This window comes from Perca flavescens, chromosome 16 (assembly GCF_004354835.1).
Source record: "Perca flavescens isolate YP-PL-M2 chromosome 16, PFLA_1.0, whole genome shotgun sequence".
In the NCBI taxonomy this organism is placed as follows: domain Eukaryota; kingdom Metazoa; phylum Chordata; class Actinopteri; order Perciformes; family Percidae; genus Perca; species Perca flavescens.
The window spans coordinates 29,247,155-29,265,302 of NC_041346.1; the positions used below are offsets into that span (position 1 = coordinate 29,247,155).

Below are 18,148 nucleotides of genomic sequence, written 5' to 3' on the forward strand. Positions count from 1 at the left end.
TTTATAAAAATAGGCTAACGATTGTGTCATAACCACGAGACTTACTGTCACACAGTAGAGGTATTACCGTATAGTACAGGAGAAGCTCACAGGCAGTTTGGACAGCGAGACAACCACCATTCAACCCGAAAAAAGTCATATAACCATTCCAATGACTCCGAAGCTGTTCAGTTAAAGGAACACGCCGACTTATTGGGAATTTAGCTTATTCACCGTAACCCCCAGAGTAAGACAAGTCGATACATACCCTTCTCATCTCCATGCGTGCTGTAACGCTGTCTGACGGTTCCAGCATTAGCTTAGCCCAGCACAGATCCTGCAGGTAACTGGTTCCAACTAGCTTACTGCTCCCAATTGTGACAAAAGTGACAAAATAACTCCAACATGTTCCTATTTACATGTTGTGATTTGTATAGTCATAGCGTGTACAAAAAACCACGTAACATGAGACACAGCCATCTTCTAACAGTAAACAAACCAGGAACTAAATTCTCAGACAGGCTTGCTGCGAGCATATCACTCCGCCCAAGTACTATATTCTTCCACCTGAGAATATAGTTCCCGGTTTGTTTACAGTTAGAAGATGGCTGTGTCTCATGTTACGTTGTTTTTTGTACACGCTGTGACTCTATAAATCACAACATGTAAATAGGAACACGTTGGCGTTATTTTGTCACTTATTGGGAGCAGTAGGATTACTGGAACCATTACCTGCATGTTCTGTGCTGGCCTGATGCTGCTGGGGCCGTCAGACAGCATTACAGCATGCATGGAGATGAGAAGGATATGTATCGACTTGTCTAACTCTGGGGGTTATGGTGAATAAGCTAAATTCCCAGTAAGTCGGTGTGTTCCTTTAAGGTAAATTAAGCTAAAAAAAAACTGCATAGTTCCCCTTTAAGATCGCAACATTTACGTTAAAACGCTCCTAGGGGTCGTATTAGTGGGTAGAAACAAACAACCCATATCGTCGCATGGTTTGGAGGACTTGTTGGGTTTTCACGGTGTGCGTGCTTGTATGTGTGTCATCATAGCGAAACGCGGAACTACTAGACGTACCAGACACAAAAACATCGGGAACATAGGGTCCAGGTTAAAAAGCCAAGACACTTAAGGTGAATAAGGTAAACATTTGAACTAATACCATGAACTTTCCCTGGTTGATTCCTGACATTATGACAATAATCTTTTGTATTACAAATGTTCTGAACTCATTAGAAAGAACTCATTATTTGAATGGTTAGTTTTATTGTCAAGGAATCTCACTGAGTTTATATTTTTGGTTTTGTACATTGCCGAAATTGCCTGCCGAGAAGCAGTTTACTGCAGTTGAATCAGCTGAAGATTACGGTTATGTTCCCGCACAGACGGTTTATGTTTTTTCCCCTTTTTATTCATGCATTTACAGGCACATTTGCTGCTCTGTTAATTCAAATGTCTCAAGTGAATAATAGCCGAGAACAGAGGAAGAACACAACAAAACCACCTCCAGGATCCACTCTGCCAAGAAAAAATACACAACATTAATACAACAAGTTTTCATTGATGTCGAGGAATCTGTCGATTATTTCCTGAATGAATGGATGAGTTGTTTTGGTCAAAAAAATGTCAGAAAATTGTGAAAAATGTGGACCAGTGTTTCCAACAAAAAGCCCAAGATGACATCCTCAAATGTCTTGCTCTGTCCACAACTCAAAGATATTCAGGTTACTGTCCCAGAGGGGAGAAGAGACTAGAACATATTCACATTTAACAAGCTGACATCAGAGAATATTTTTAACGGTTAATTGAGCTGGTACTAGCAGTGGGTAAGCACCATTAGTGTCTTTACTTACTTTGTTACTTTCTTTTTTGTATGAATGAAAACTATTAATTCCTGTTACTGTAGAAGGTGTATTAGCTCAAGCTTCAGCCTACAACTTTTCGGTCCCGTTTTGTTTCTCGTATATCTTTTCATTTTAGTATTTTTTGGCAAGTAAAAGCAATATGTTATGTTTATTTATTATTTTTTACTAGTGCATTGAATGTTGTAAGTTACAAATGGCAGAAAAACTCAGCTAAACTAAACTAAAAAGAGGAAAAAAGCATTGCCAAGCCTGGAGATTACCTTCTGTTGGGACTGATGTCTGCATATGTCTGTCTGATGATGGATCGGGCAGCGTGCTGTATAGCATTACACTGTACTATATAATATAATAGGCCTACAGGGAATGTGTAAGTTGGAGTTCCTGGATCAATTATTCATTCTCTGTTGACTCAGTTCTCTTCCTCCATGCTGGCTGAACATGTGTGGTGGGTAATTTATTCACGCGCACACACACACACACACACGCACGCACGCACGCACGCACGCACGCACGCACGCACGCACACACACACACACACACACACACACACACACACACACACACACACACACACACACACACACTCATGCACTCACACACACTCACACAGACACACACATTCAAGCACAGACACACATTTGCACACACGCACTCATGCACTCACACACACACACACACACACACACACACACACTCATGCACTCACACACACACGCATTCATGCGCACACACACACACACTCATGCACTCCCCCACACACACACACACGCACTCACACACATTCGCGCACTCACAGAAACATACACACACACACACACACACACACACACACACACACACACACACACACTCATGCACACACACACACACACACACACTCATGCACACACACACACACACACACACACACACACACACACACACACACACACACATAATCAAAGAGAGTAGCCTACGTATCTACGCTGTGTCTACTTGATTTACTCCTCTGGGAAAACATGTGTGTTGTCCCGAGGTCCCGAGGGTGACAAGTAAATTGGACAGTGTGTGTCTCTAAATTGGACTCAGGTGTTGGATGTGGGGAGCGCTGTGTGTAAAGGGGGGCATATTTTGGGGGGCATATTTGGCTGCTTGGTAAACTCTGGGCGTGTGTGCAGATGAGAGCCGCTGTGAGACGGTGCAACAAATAGGACGTGATTGAATAAGGGCAGAGGGAAATGAAAGGAAAGACAAATAAAGAGGAGAGGAAAACGGAAGGGGGGGGAAATGGAGTCGACAGTTGGAGGAGAAAAGGCTGAATGAAACCGAACGGGAAAACGGGAATGAATGAAGGTGAATAAAAGGATGAAGCTGGCATTATTCTTTAATCCCTATTTTTATGTTTGTCAGTAAATCGCAAGAAAAACACAGAATCACTGGAACCGATCAAGCCGAGACAAAGGCTGCGGCTCAGAGCGCTTGCTTGCCAACCCAGTCTCACGGCAGTTTGTGTAAATGTCAACGTTATTCTTAATGTTCCCATGGCATGAAAATTTCACTTTATGAGGTTTTTTAACATTAATATGAGTTCCCCCAGCTTGCCTATGGTCCCTAATTGGCTTAAAATCGTGATAGGTGTAAACTGAGCCCTGGGTATCCTGCTCTGCCTTTGAGAAAATGAAATCTCAGATGGACCAATCAGGAATCTTCTCCTTATGAGGTCATAAGGAGCAAGGTTACCTCCCCTTTCTCTGCTTTGCCCGCCCAGAGAATTTGGCCCACCCATGAGAGAGACATCATGGCTTTCAAACGAGCAAAGTGGCAGTCCCCCCCCATCCCCTCTCTCCTCCTCAATAGCTACGGACATAGAAATTGCACATCCTAAGGAAAGCTCATTGTGGGACTGGCTCTAGTGGCTGTAATTCTGCACCAAGGCTGAATTTCAGGAAAGAGACTTCAGATACAGTATTAGGGGACCACTAAGGTCTATATAAAAGAGACTTCAGATACAGTATTAGGGGACCACTAAGGTCTATATAAAAGACTTCAGATACAGTATTAGAGGACCACTAAGGTCTATATAAAAGAGACTTCAGATACAGTATTAGGGGACCACTAAGGTCTATATAAAAGAGACTTCAGATACAGTATTAGGGGACCACTAAGGTCTATATAAAAGAGACTTCAGATACAGTATTAGGGGACCACTAAGGTCTATATAAAAGAGACTTAAGATACAGTATTAGGGGACCACTAAGGTCTATATAAAAGAGACTTCAGATACAGTATTAGGGGACCACTAAGGTCTATATAAAAGAGACTTAAGATACAGTATTAGGGGACCACTAAGGTCTATATAAAAGAGACTTAAGATACAGTATTAGGGGACCACTAAGGTCTATATAAAAGCATCCAAAGAGCACCATGTCATGGAACCTTTAATCTATTGATACGTGTTCACGGAGACGTTTTTCTCGTTTTTTACGTGTAAATCTCACGTTATTTTTCTCGTGATCACAGAGACGTTTTTCTCGTTTTTTACGTGTAAATGTCACATTATTTTTCTAGTTTTTTACGTGTAAATGTCACGTTATTTTTCTCGTTTTTTACGTGTAAATGTCACGTTATTTTTCTCGTTTTTTACGTGTAAATGTCACGTTATTTTCTCGGGGAAAGCATGCCGAGAGGCGGCCGAAAAGGTCGCTCCATAAGCCGGGAGGCGCCCGCGAGGCGGCCCGCATGGGGATGCGCTACAAAAATGGGATGGCCGAGGATGGGTTTAGAAAAAACCTTACGGGAAAGGGCGCCTTAAATGCTCGCCCGGGTGAAAGTCCTATGTTGTTTGGCCCATCCACCACCCCGACCAAACTCCCTATGCGGATTTTCTGCTTTTTATATTACTCCCTACCATTTTCGTGCTGTGGCCACAAAATATGCTTCCCATTGAAATACATTACTTCATATTTTCGTGTTGTCCGCCACGTAAAAACCGACAAAAACGTCTCCGCGAACACATATAGATTACAATAACGTCACATTTACCCTAACTGCCATGAGACCGGGCTGTACTTGCCCACTTCAAGCACTTAGTTTTAAGTATATAGTGCAGATGATGCAAAAAGTCAGAGCACTGAAAGTACCCGGATGACCCCCTAAAAACAGTCAAAAAGTTCAGTGTGGAACAATGAACACTACATCTTGACTACGCAGCGGAAAGGGGAGGGACCAAGGAGGTCGACCGGGCAGCTGATTGGACCAACGCGTCACATGGGTCTGGCTTCTCCCGGATTTCACAACCGATATCATAATCAGAATACGATCTCATATTTTACGAAAATAGTTCACCGAAACGTGTTTCTGAAAACATTTTAAGAGAGAAATCGGCCGCGCAGTTGCTGAATCTGTCTTCATTTCAGATCAACAAAGGTCAGTTTAAGAGATTTTCGTCAGATTTTCAGAGGCGGCGAGCCGAGCCGACCGCTCGTCATTTCCGGTAAGTGTTTTAACGTAAGTGGTCCTTTTGGGACGACACTGACCATCCAAAGTGGGCTCTACGGCAGGAAGTGGTCAGTGACCATTAGCAGTGTACTGACAGAAGGGTGCGGTTTGAGACACAGCCAATGTGTTAGAGCCTGTCTGTGTCCCTCTACTGTAATCATTGGCTTCATTTACGCAGGGTGTGAGGGGTTACAACCTAGCCTCGTGAGACCGACCTGATCTGGCGAGCCCCAGTTTTCCACTCGCAGATCAGTCTGGCATCTTGAGGTAGAGAAAATTTGGAGCCGTTAGCCAAACGACCGACCAATCAGCGTTGGTTTTGAGGTGGGTTAGGTGGTGATAGACAGATGGTTTATCCAATCAGCTAACCAGGATTTTCAGACAGCGGTCCGGGAACCTGAAATGGGGCCTTTTATTCCTAAATTCTCGTTACACAAACGGCAAATCTCCTTTACCGACATGTTGCTTGCTTGCTGAGCTAACGAGCTATGCTTTGCCTGCAGCAGCAGGGGCGGGCTTGGGGTTGTATTTTCATACGCTTCTTGGATCTGATTGGTTGATTTGGCCCGTCTATCACCAACATAGGTGATAGACAGATGGTTCATCCAATCAGCTAACCAGGATTTTCGCCCCTTGCCAAAAGTTCTCCAACGGAAAGTTCCCAGATGACATGCCCGAGCAAATGTGAAGCGATCCATCTGGCGGAGTCAGGTTAGTTACAACCCCCCCGATCCCAAATATCTTCTTATAATGATGAATGAAAAATTGTAACTGTTGTAAAACATTATAGCTGGTTGGCGGTCTCGATTCCATGTTATGTCCTACACAATCTGGACTGTGGTCATAACATCTACATCTTATAACTTATTCTCTGTTATACATTGTTCTGTTAATATTTAATAATAATCTACTGCACTGTTCAATCCCTGCACTGTTCTCTTTTGCACTACCACCACTGCACACACTACCATATAGCACCTCATCATGGTCATTGCATCACATGGTCAGTCCATACCAGACCTTTGTAATCACTTCACAAATTGTTGATGGTTGTCTAAGCTACTGGATGCCTACAATTTACCTCGGGATGAATAAAGTATGTACCTACCTACCTGCAAGCAAAAAAAAGCTTTCCTCCGTTCAAATTGTTGCAGTAAAGTTCACCATGTATGTAGGCAATGAAGTGTTTGATGCCCCAAATCTCCTGGACCCCCAAGTTATAATCCCCCCCCCCCCTCCCCGTTGACCCTTAACTGTACTTAAGTACACATTTAAGATACTTTTACTTTACTTAAGTGTTTCTGTGTTCTGCTGTTTTATTTGACCAATGACAGACAGACAGACAGGTAGATAGAACGATATATAGGTAGGTAGATAGAACGGTAGATAGAACGCTAGCTAGCTAGCTAGATAGATAGAACGCTAGCTAGATAGATAGAATGCTAGATAGATAGATAGAACGGTAGATAGAACGCTAGCTAGCTAGCTAGATAGATAGAACGATAGCTAGATAGATAGAACGCTAACTAGATAGATAGAACGCTAGATAGAACGCTAGCTAGATAGATAGAACGCTAGATAGATAGAACACTAGCTAGATAGATAGAACGCTAGATAGATAGAACGCTAGCTAGATAGATAGAACGCTAGATAGATAGATAGAACGCTAGATAGAACGCTAGCTAGATAGATAGAACGCTAGATAGATAGAACACTAGCTAGATAGATAGAACGCTAGATAGAACGCTAGCTAGATAGATAGAACGCTAGATAGATAGAACGCTAGCTAGATAGATAGAACGCTAGATAGATAGATAGAACGCTAGATAGAACGCTAGCTAGATAGATAGAACGCTAGCTAGATAGATAGAACGCTAGATAGAACGCTAGCTAGATAGATAGAACGCTAGATAGAACGCTAGCTAGATAGATAGAACCCTAGCTAGATAGATAGAACGCTAGCTAGATAGATAGAACGCTAGATAGAACGCTAGCTAGATAGATAGAACGCTAGATAGATAGATAGAACGCTAGATAGATAGAACGTTAGATAGATAGATAGAACGCTAGATAGATAGAACGCTAGCTAGATAGAACGCTAGATAGAACGCTAGCTAGATAGATAGAACGCTAGCTAGATAGATAGAACGCTAGATAGAACGCTAGCTAGATAGATAGAACGCTAGATAGATAGATAGAACGCTAGCTAGATAGAACGTTAGATAGATAGAACGCTAGATAGATAGAACGCTAGATAGATAGATAGAACGCTAGATAGAACGCTAGCTAGATAGATAGAACGCTAGCTAGATAGATAGAACGCTAGATAGATAGATAGAACGCTAGATAGAACGCTAGCTAGATAGATAGAACGCTAGATAGAACGCTAGCTAGATAGATAGAACGCTAGATAGAACGCTAGCTAGATAGATAGAACGCTAGATAGAACGCTAGCTAGATAGATAGATAGAACGCTAGATAGATAGAACGCTAGCTAGATAGATAGATAGAACGCTAGATAGATTGATCGAACGATCGATAAGAGCGATCGAACGATCGATCGAACGATCGATCGATCGATAGAGCGATCGATCGATAGAGCGATCGATCGATAGAGGTAGATAGCTATAGAGGTAGATAGATAGATAGAAATAGGTAGATAGATAGATAGAAAGAAATAGGTAGATAGATATATAGGTAGATAGATAGATATATAGGTAGATAGATAGATATAGAGGTAGATAGATAGATAGGTAGATAGATATATAGGTAGATATAGATAGAAAAAGATAGACAGACAGACAGACAGACATATAGACAGCTAGATAGATAGGTAGATAGACTTCATTGTCCACCCTCTGTTGTTCTGAATGTGGTTTTAAATCTGAACTGGGTTGTTGTTTGAGCTCTCACCCATGTAGTTGATGATAAAGCCCTCTCCCTTGCCGAAGACGAGCCCCGCTGGGTCTGAGTGGAAGGTGACCGTCAGGTCGGGGGTGGTGGACGAGAGCTTGAAGGGGCCGCTTCCCCCGACGTACCGGCCCAGGATGCGAGCCGTGACCTCGTCGCCGTCGGTGATGGTCAACATGTCGCTGTCACTGATGTTCAGTCTGAGGACGGAGAGGGAATCAGAAGCAGAAGACTTTATTGATCCATTCAAGATAATTGTTTAGTTGAAGTTGCTCAAAGTCAAATTCAAAAGGTAAAAAAAATAAAAATAAAGATCGCGCCAATAAGTGTATAAAGTAACATCAAGACCACACCCCCCAACATTAATACAGTACGAACATACAGTAAGTACAGTGTAAATATAAGTAGCAGCAGTGAATAATAACAGATATTGCAGAAGTAGTAGTAGATATCGCAGGAGGTGGAACGTGTGTACGTTTAAAAGTTGTTTTGAATGTACACATGCACTTGAGCAATCCCGGGAAATTAAATGTTGTAGACTATTGCACATGTAACTGATGAATTATTGCACCAAGTAATTATTCTACAAAATTGTCCAAGAATATTGAGATGTGATGTGGAAACACGTGCCGCGAGTCCAGTTTTGACACGCTAAGCGTGTAACAGGGAGCGTGCCTATGTTCCCACATTTCTAAGATTTTTTTTTTTAATTAGGCCCTATGTTCCCACAGTGCCTTTTTCATGAGTTTGTATCAGATTTTATCCCCCTAACCTTAAAAAATGTTGTGGGAGGATAGGGCTTAAATTGAAGGGAAATGTAGGAACACAAGACCTAATTTTGAAAATGTCCTAGAAATGTGGAAACATAGAGCTGTGGGAACATAGGGCCTAATTTTAAGAAACATATTAGAAATGTGGGAACATAGGGCTGTGGGACCATTGGGCTGTGGTACCATAGGGCTGCGGGAACATAAGGCTGTGGTACCATAGGGCTGTGGTACCATAGGGCTGTGAGACCATTGGGCTGTGGGACCATTGGGCTGTGGGACCATTGGGCTGTGGGACCATAGGGCTGTGGGACCATTGGGCTGTGAGAACATAAGGCTGTGGGACCATAGGGCTGTGGGACCATTGGGCTGTGAGAACATAAGGCTGTGGTACCATAGGGCTGTGGGACCATAGGGATGTGGGACCATAGGGCTGTGGGACCATAGGGCTGTGGGACCATAGGGCTGTGGGACCATAGGGATGTGGGACCATAGGGATGTGGGACCATAGGGCTGTGGGACCATAGGGCTGTGGGACCATAGGGCTGTGGGACCATTGGGCTGTGGGACCATAGGGCTGTGGGACCATTAGGCTGACCCCTGTGTAACACTCAGAGAGAGGAGTTATATAGTTTGATGGCCACAGGCGGGAACAACGTCCTGTGGAGACGCTTGTTTTCACAGTGCTGCAGAAGATTCACTTTGCAAGGCTTTTGGGAAAAATTGATTTATCTGTAAATACAATACGACATAAATCTACCAAAGGACTGACGTATGTAATGGGATTAGTGCTTGCTGGGGAGTGTAGCTAAACGTGTCAGACCCATTTCATACCACATCAAACATTATTCAATGTAGAATGAAGAAAACATTATTTTAAAAAGGACAGCGCTGGTGATATTGAAACCTTGGCACAATAACTAGTTAGTTTAGAAAAAGATGGTGGTTTGAGGTCAAATCAAAAGGTTACTTCACTTTCGGTTAAGGTCGTGCAGGGGCGACCAATAATCAGTCAGGGGGGGCATTTTTTTAAGAATACAGCAGAGAAAATCTGCTTAAAAATATAGAAAATATTGGATAGGATAGAACAACACAATGTAATTCTGCTAAATAAAATCATCAGTCATTATTAATTTAACTTGTTTTCATTTCAAGTGTGTATCCAAATACAAGGGGGGGGCAGGCCGCAATCTGTGCTGCCTGCACGATCCGACATGCTCATAAACACGTAGTAGAAAACGTGACGGTTTCCCCGACACTATTTGTATCACGCGTGCGTTGAAACATATTTTTTTGTACTAAATAATCACCGGAGTGACCATCACCGGACGTATCATTAATACTTTTGACACTTTAAATCAGTCCTTTCAGAAAAATTGAGTTTTTTTGTGATTGTTGCGGGGCAAAAATCCTTGATTATGCGGCACGTTTTCTTAAAAAATGGGATGGAATATGTTAAAACGCCACTGATGATGATGCACCTTTCTGTTGATAGATGACATTGCACTTTGCTATTCTTGTATGTATGATGTGTAGATTGTGTATTGGGGGGGTGTGGGGAGGAGGGAGGGGTTGGTGGTCTTGTTGTTGTCTGTTGTTTATGGTCTGTTGTTTTCCTTTTTGATGAGCTGTGTGGTGCAAGATGAATTTCCGAAAGGATCAATAAATGTCTGTCTGTCTGTCTGTGCGATGAAATTGCGGGAACTTGATATATGTGACTTTTTTGCAACGAAAATGCGGGGATTATGAAATCATGCAAGCCCCGCGTATTTTGCGTGGAAATCGGCAATTTATGCGGCGAAAGTGCGGCATATTGGGAAAAAATGCGACCCCGCATAAATATGCGGACTTTGGCTGATTATGCCTTGAATTAATGCGATCGCATAATCGCGTTTTTCTGGGGGGACTGTTTAAAAAGCCCCTCAAAATAAAACCTGAAAATAACCGTTAAAATATACAACAGCGGTTACGTCAGTTCTACTTTACTTGTGCTCATTTAAAATACAATCAATGAATACTTGTCTTTATTGTTATTACTGTAAAAAGTCTTAATGTAGCTGTAGCCTGCTTTTACCCAGTGTTTAGCTTGAGTTAACCTTATTTTAGACTGACTCAAGCTGTCAGCTAGCGGTTAGCCGAATTAGCTGTTAGCTAAACTAATGTTAGCTTCCCGGTGGAGGCTAACGGCAGACTGCTACAATCACGACCGGAAGTGCGGAACAGATCGTGCATAGTCGCAAATCCTCGTAAAACTTAGCATCTTGCGCATGTGGGATTGTGCAGGCATGGAAAGAGACAGTTTTTTCAAGTATTTCTTTAGCACTTTGAGCGCCACAAGCCGAGCTACTCACTTCGAAACTATCTAGACTGATCAACAGCACTACGGGTAAGAGGAAAAATATGTATTTTAGGGGGGACTGTCTCTTTGAACAAAATAAAACTTCTACACATACTGGCTTTACATGAAGTATTCATAGAGATATGAACGCAGGGGGAAGACAAAAGATTCAATCCAACAGCATCAGGGCAGAACAGTCTCAACAGCATGCTGTCTATCTGTGTCAAGTTATGAATTTAATATTTCAGTTTGAGCCGGAACAGAGAAATACTATCACCAGACGGGGTGCTGGACCTCTCACTGGGCCTCCACACTCCCCGCGTACACACTTCTAATGATAACACTCGGTTCTCCATTGAGAATCCAGCAGGAGTTTTGATGTTTACAAGTCTGTGTGTGTGTGTGCGAGCGTGTGCGTGTGACTGTGTGTGTGTGTGTGCATGTGTGCGTGTGACTGTGTGTCTGTGTGACTGTGTCTGTGTGTGCGTGCGTGTGTGTGTGTATGTGTGTGTGCGTGTGTGTGACTGTGTGTGCGTGTGTCTGTGTGTGCGTGCATTTGTGTGTGTGTGTGTGTATGTGTGTGTGTGTGCGTGCATGTGTGTGTTTGTGTGTGTGCGTGCAAGTGTGTGTGTGACTGTGTGTGTGTGTGTGTGCGTGTGACTGTGTGTGTCTGTGTGACTGTGTGTGTGTGTGTGTGTGTGTGTGTGTGTGTGTGTGTGTGCGTGTGTGTGTGTGTGTATGTGTGTGTGCGTGCGTGCGTGCGACTGTGTGTGACTGCGTGTGCGTGTGTCTGTGTGCGTGCGTGTGTGTGTGTATGTGTGCGTGCGTGCATGTGTGTGTCTGTGTGTGTGCGTGCAAGTGTGTGTGTGACTGTATGTGTGTGACTGTGTGTGTCTGTGTCACTGTGTGTGTGTGTGTGTATGTGTGTGTGACTGTGTGTGTCTGTGTGACTGTGTGCGTGTGTGTGTGACTGTGTGTGTGTGTGACTGTGTGTGTGTGTGTGTCTGTGTGTGCGTGTGTGTATGTGTGTGTGCGTGATTGACTGTGTGCGTATGTGTGTGTGTGTGTGTGTGTGTGTGCGTGTGTGTGTGTGTGTGTATGTGTGCGTGCGTGCATGTGTGTGTCTGTGTGTGTGCGTGCAAGTGTGTGTGTGACTGTGTGTGTGTGTGCATGTGTGTGTGTGACTGTGTGTGTCTGTGTGACTGTGTGTGTGTGTGTGTGTGTCTGTGCGTGCGTGTGTGTGTGTGTGTGTGTGTATGTGTGCGTGCGTGCATGTGTGTGTCTGTGTGTGTGCGTGCAAGTGTGTGTGTGTGTGTGTGTGTGTGTGTGTGTGCATGTGTGCGTTTCTGTGCGTCTGTGTGTGCGTGTTTCTCACAGTTGAACATCAAGCAGCACCCGTTTGTCTTCGCCGACATGTATCCTCCAGCTGCAGTCCTCTCCTTCTCCGTACCACTCGGGCCAGTTTGGAGACAGGATCACCCCACCCGGACCAGTCAGGTCGCCCCCACACTGAGCTGGAGAGGGACAGAGAGAGAGAGAGAGAGAGAGAGAGAGAGAGAGAGAGAGAGAGAGAGAGAGAGAGAGAGAGAGAGAGAGAGAGAGAACAAATCTGCAATTCTTCAAATGATATTCTCTCAAAATGTTTCACAGCAGATTTTCTGAGAAAATGGAGTTAGCATGTGCTTGTTATTATCAATTCAGACAACGCAAATGAATATCACGATAATCTATATATGATTTAATCACGATATGATTCCATTGAAAGACATCAAATTATCATATTGAATTATCGCCCAGCCCTACTTCATAATGAACACTGCTCTCGGAAGGCATTTTTTGTGTGAACGAAACACAAAATAGAGCAGAACAGAAAGCCTTGTATAGCAATTTGGGGTTTTCTATGAGGAAACCTCACAAATTATAAAGTTGTATGAAGTTATAATCAAGCCAGAGCGAGCAGTTAAGAGTATTCTGAATAAGTGAAATATATGAAACTGTGGTTACACTTTACTTGAAGGTATTGTCGTGCTTTACCTTCCGGTGGGATGGAGGTGCGTGGGTATATGGAGACACACACGACAAAGGATCTTCTTTTTTTTACGAACTTTACTCGGCTCGGGTAACAGGTTAGTTTACAATCACAGCTGATGTTGTTCTGGATGATACACTGCGTTGTGTTGGCCTCTAGCTCTGGCACAGACAGCGTTTGGCAGTGTCCATGCAGGGAGCCACGAGTGCAGTACAACTAGTAGAATTGAAGACAAGTCTCGCGATGGTAAAACATTATCTAGAGAGCCGAGTTGCATTCACTGACTTAACGCTTGGCTCGGAAACATTAAAACAAAATACAAGACTGTTTGTGGGCTTATGAACAGCTTAAACTGCCTTACAGTATCTACACGAGAGTGACACAACGCTGTCATGAACACGTCATAAACATAAACAAGTCATAAACGTTTATGACATAACGCTTCTTTTAATTCAATTCAATTATATTTATAGTATCAAATCATAACAAGAGTTATCTCAGGACACTTTACAGATACAGTAGGTCTAGACCACACTCTGTAATTTACAAAGACCCAACAATTCCAGTAATTAACCCAAGAACAAGCATTTAGTGCAACAGTGGTGAGGAAACACTCCCTTTTAGGGAGAAACCTGGGACAGACCCAGGCTCTTGGTAGGTGGTGTCTGACGGTGCCGGGTAGGGGTGTGATGAACAGTGACAATAATAGTCACAATAAACATAATGGAACTAGGACTAGAAATAGTAGTTGTAGTAGTTCATGGCGTTGCAGGACGTAGTAGGGCGTAGCAGGTCACTACAGGATGTAGCAGGGCACTGCAGAGCGTAGCAGGACGTAGCAGGACACTGCAGAGCGTAGCAGGACATAGCAGGACGTAGCAGAGCGTAGCAGGGCACTGCAGAGCGTAGCAGGACACTGCAGAGCGTAGCAGGACATAGCAGGACGTAGCAGAGCATAGCAGGACATAGCAGGACGTAGCAGAGCGTTGCAGGGCACTGTAGAGCGTAGCAGGACACTGCAGAGCGTAGCAGGACGTAGCAGAGCGTAGCAGGGCACTGCAGAGCATAGCAGGACGTAGCAGGACACTGCAGAGCCTAGCAGGACGTAGCAGGACATAGCAGAGCGTAGCAGGGCACTGCAGAGCGTAGCAGGACTTAGGACGTAGCAGGGCACTGCAGAGTGTAGCAGGACGTAGCAAGACACTGCAGGGCACTGCAGAGCGTAGCAGGGTGTAGCAGGACATAGAGCGTAGCAGGGCACTGCAGAGCATAGCAGGACTTAAGACGTAGCAGGGCACTGCAGAGCGTAGCAGGGCGTAGCAGGACATAGCAGAGCGTAGCAGGGCACAGCAGAGCATAGCAGGACATAGCAGGACACTGCAGAGCGTAGCAGGACGTAGCAGGACACTGCAGAGCGTAGCAGGACGTAGCAGGACATAGCAGAGCGTAGCAGGACGTAGCAGGACTTAGCAGGACGTAGCAGGGCACAGCAGAGCATAGCAGGACTTAGGACGTAGCAGGGCACTGCAGAGTGTAGCAGGACGTAGCAGGAGACTGCAGAGCATAGCAGGACTTAACAGGACTTAACAGGACATAGCAGAGCATAGCAGGGCACTGCAGAGCATAGCAGGGCGTAGCAGGACACTGCAGAGCGTAGCAGGACGTAGCAGGACATAGCAGGGAGGAGTGAGGGAGGAGCTGCTTACACTCTTCGTTACGTTACACACTTTCACTGGCAATCACATCATAGCCACGCCCTAAAAACAACCCGTTTTATCGCCAATTTTAAAATAAACGAGACCAGAATTCAAAAACTGAACACCATGCTCTGTTGCAGAAGACTTAAAACTAGCGACTGAGACCATAAACTCATTACGAAGAGGTTTACTGAGGTAATAAATCAAGTGAGAAGTGGGTCACTTTCTCATAGACTTCTACAGAAACAGACCTCCTTTTGCAACTGCACGTGTCGCCCCCTGCTGGAGTTCAGATAGAATGCAGCTTTAAGGCACTTCCACATTTGCAGCACTTCGCCGAACCGGATGCATTGTAATATTTACAGTCAATGGTGCCACCCTAATCCGAGGGTAGTAAGTGTCATTTGGTTTTTGTCATGACAAGTTATGGTTATAGGGTTGGAGTTCATGTGTCATGTGTTCATGACAGTGTCATGTCACTCTTATGTAGATACCTTCAAGTAACGTGTTACCGAAACAGTTTTCCTTTCCGGGTTACCTTTGCATAGCGGCTCTGTGTCATTCCAGTAGGGATCCCTGGCACTGATGCACTCGATGACGGGCGGGCCTTGTTCCAGAGCGTGACCCGCGTCGCACGTGAACTGGACCACGGCGCCGACACCGTACAGCGGGTCAGAGGTGGTGAAGTTCCCGTTCTGGAGGTACGGCTCGTAGCAGTGGCCTCGCTCGAAAGCTGGAGGAAGAAAACGAAAGAAACCTCAGATAAAGGGCTCAACCCTCCTGGTGTCCTCGGGTCCAATTTGACCCATTTTCAAAAAGCTTTTATATCAGAAATTTGGGTTTCTTTCAACCAAATTTAATAATAATAATAATAATAATAATAATAACAATAATAATAATAATAATAATGTGGATGGTTCCGTACAACGCTCTTCACAAGTAAAATAAATGATCAGTTCCCTACTTTCATTGAATTTGGTTTCTTTTTTTTCAATTTTACAGCATTTGAAAATAAATAATTATAAAAGAATGTTGAAAAAAAGGGACAAAAAAAGTCGGAAAAAGATTCAAAGACGGGGGAATCATCAAAAGCGCAGAAAAAAAATAAATTGACAGAAACTTTGGAAATAGTGACAAAAACATTGAGAAAAGTGACAAAAACGACGAAAAAAGTGACAAACAAGTCGGAAAAAGATTCAACAAATCATGAAGATGCGCAGAAAACTAAAATCGACAAAAACTTTGGAAATCGTGACAAAAAAATTGAGAAACGTAACAAAAACGTGGGGAAAACCTTAAAAAAACATTGATCAAAGCTTCAAAAAACGACAAAAAAAGTGACAAAAGTGTCAAAAAAGATGACCCAAACGTTTGTATTGAAAATTTTGACCCAGAAAAAACGAAAGTTTCCTGGTTGACAGGAAGGCAACAAAAGGCTTTTAGGAAATGAAAGGATTCTCTCTCTTTCTTTCTTTCTCTTCATTATGACAGTACTGTACATTGGCAGTGGTGGCTTTAAGGTTAGAGACGCAAGCTAGTGACCGGGAGGTCGTCGGTTCAATCCCCAGACCGACAGGATAAAAATCTAGGTGGGTGAGAGTGAAAGAACAGCGCTTGTCCCTCCCATCATTACCACCACTGAGGTGTCCTTGAGCAAGGCACATTACCCCCAACCACTGCAGTGGAGCTGCTCAGTGGCCAGCAGGTCAGACTGGGGTTGTACTGGGTAGCTCCCAGGTATGAATGGGGAACTGGGGGAATGTGATCAGGGTGTTCCTGCAAAAGAGAGGCTGCCTCTCAGTGAACCTACCCTGAATAAATAAAAAAGGTAAAAAAAAAAAAATAAGTCCATAAAAAAAGACGCCAACATTATTTGGTAGCTTCTCCCTCGAAAAAAAAAAAAAGAAAAAACCTGTAACGACACATCCATAAATCTTGTTTCCACTCGCAAATGATTCATTTTTTTCTCTCTTCGCTAAGGAGGATAAACATGTTGGAAAAGATCTTTCCATCCCTCCACCATCGGACTGCCAGAAACCGAAAGCTTTAGCTCAGATTAGGACCCACTTCAGCCAAAATCGACTTGGCAGCACACGGTGTAAGCAGAAACACGGAGCCCTGCAGCTCTCGCTTATTGTTGACGCGATTAAACTGTCATTTTAGAACTATAACGTCTTTTTTTACGTTGTGCTGCAGAAACACACGCGGTTTTTCTTTTGAGAAAGCTTTGTGTAGGCCTATACCTTCGTAGCGGATGTTGAACCCCGTGTTGTGGTTGGGCAGATCCGTGATGAACTGGATCCTCACCGCCGGTCCTTCGCTGATCACTCCCTCGAAGGGGATCTGCCCGCTGCGGCCCGAGTCGAACAGAACCACGGAGCCGGCGTCCAGCCCGCTCCACAGCACCAGCCTGCAGGGATGGAAACGCTGCGTGCATGAGTGTGTGTGTGTGTGTGTGTGTGTGTGTGTGCGTGCATGCATGCGTGCCTGTCTAAGTGACTAATGTGAGCAAAAATCTGCAGGGATGGAAACACTGCGCGTGTGTGTGTATATATGTGTGTATGTGTGTGTGTGTGTGTGTGTGTGTTTGTGTGACAGAGAAAACTTCAGAACTCTTTGAACTTGGTCCAGTATTTTGCAAGACCACTGCACCTGGCAATGGCGATAAGAGCAAATTCCATTCCCGTCCACTAAAAGTTGCGTTTTCGCCGCGGACAGACTCAGATTATTATTCTAAGTGTGTGACAACATTATGGAAAGGTTCCCTACAGAGATAGACCTTCTAGTTAAAGAGTAAGATCCTTTTTGTTTAACATGAAACAGCCCTGAAATCACCATCACCAAACTCCACCAGACTCCATGTAAATAATCAGGACTTTTAGCGTGTATAGAGCCAGCATATTTCCACCAGACTCCATGTAAATAATCAGGACTTTTAGTGTGTATAGAGCCAGCATATCTCCACCAGACTCCATGTAAATAATCAGGACTTTTAGCGTGTATAGAGCCAGCATATTTCCACATGTAAATGGGTGAATTTAGGATTTATTTTAATCAAACAAGAGTGGTGATTATTAGAACAG

At 43.9% G+C, this 18,148-nt stretch overlaps 1 protein-coding gene across 4 annotated transcripts in view; it reads right to left on the reverse strand.

Moving 5' to 3' along the window:
• sez6l (seizure related 6 homolog (mouse)-like) overlaps positions 1–18,148 on the reverse strand; it is a 131,703-nt gene that overhangs the window by 22,932 nt on the left and 90,623 nt on the right. For all 4 annotated transcript variants that reach the window (XM_028602333.1, XM_028602334.1, XM_028602330.1 and 1 more), the window contains exons 9-12: positions 17,309–17,475; positions 15,604–15,798; positions 12,715–12,853; positions 8,238–8,434 (exon numbers count right to left, since the gene is read on the reverse strand). In XM_028602333.1, coding sequence (XP_028458134.1) covers positions 8,238–8,434; positions 12,715–12,853; positions 15,604–15,798; positions 17,309–17,475 — 698 coding nt within the window. The remainder of the gene's footprint in view (positions 1–8,237; positions 8,435–12,714; positions 12,854–15,603; positions 15,799–17,308; positions 17,476–18,148) is intronic.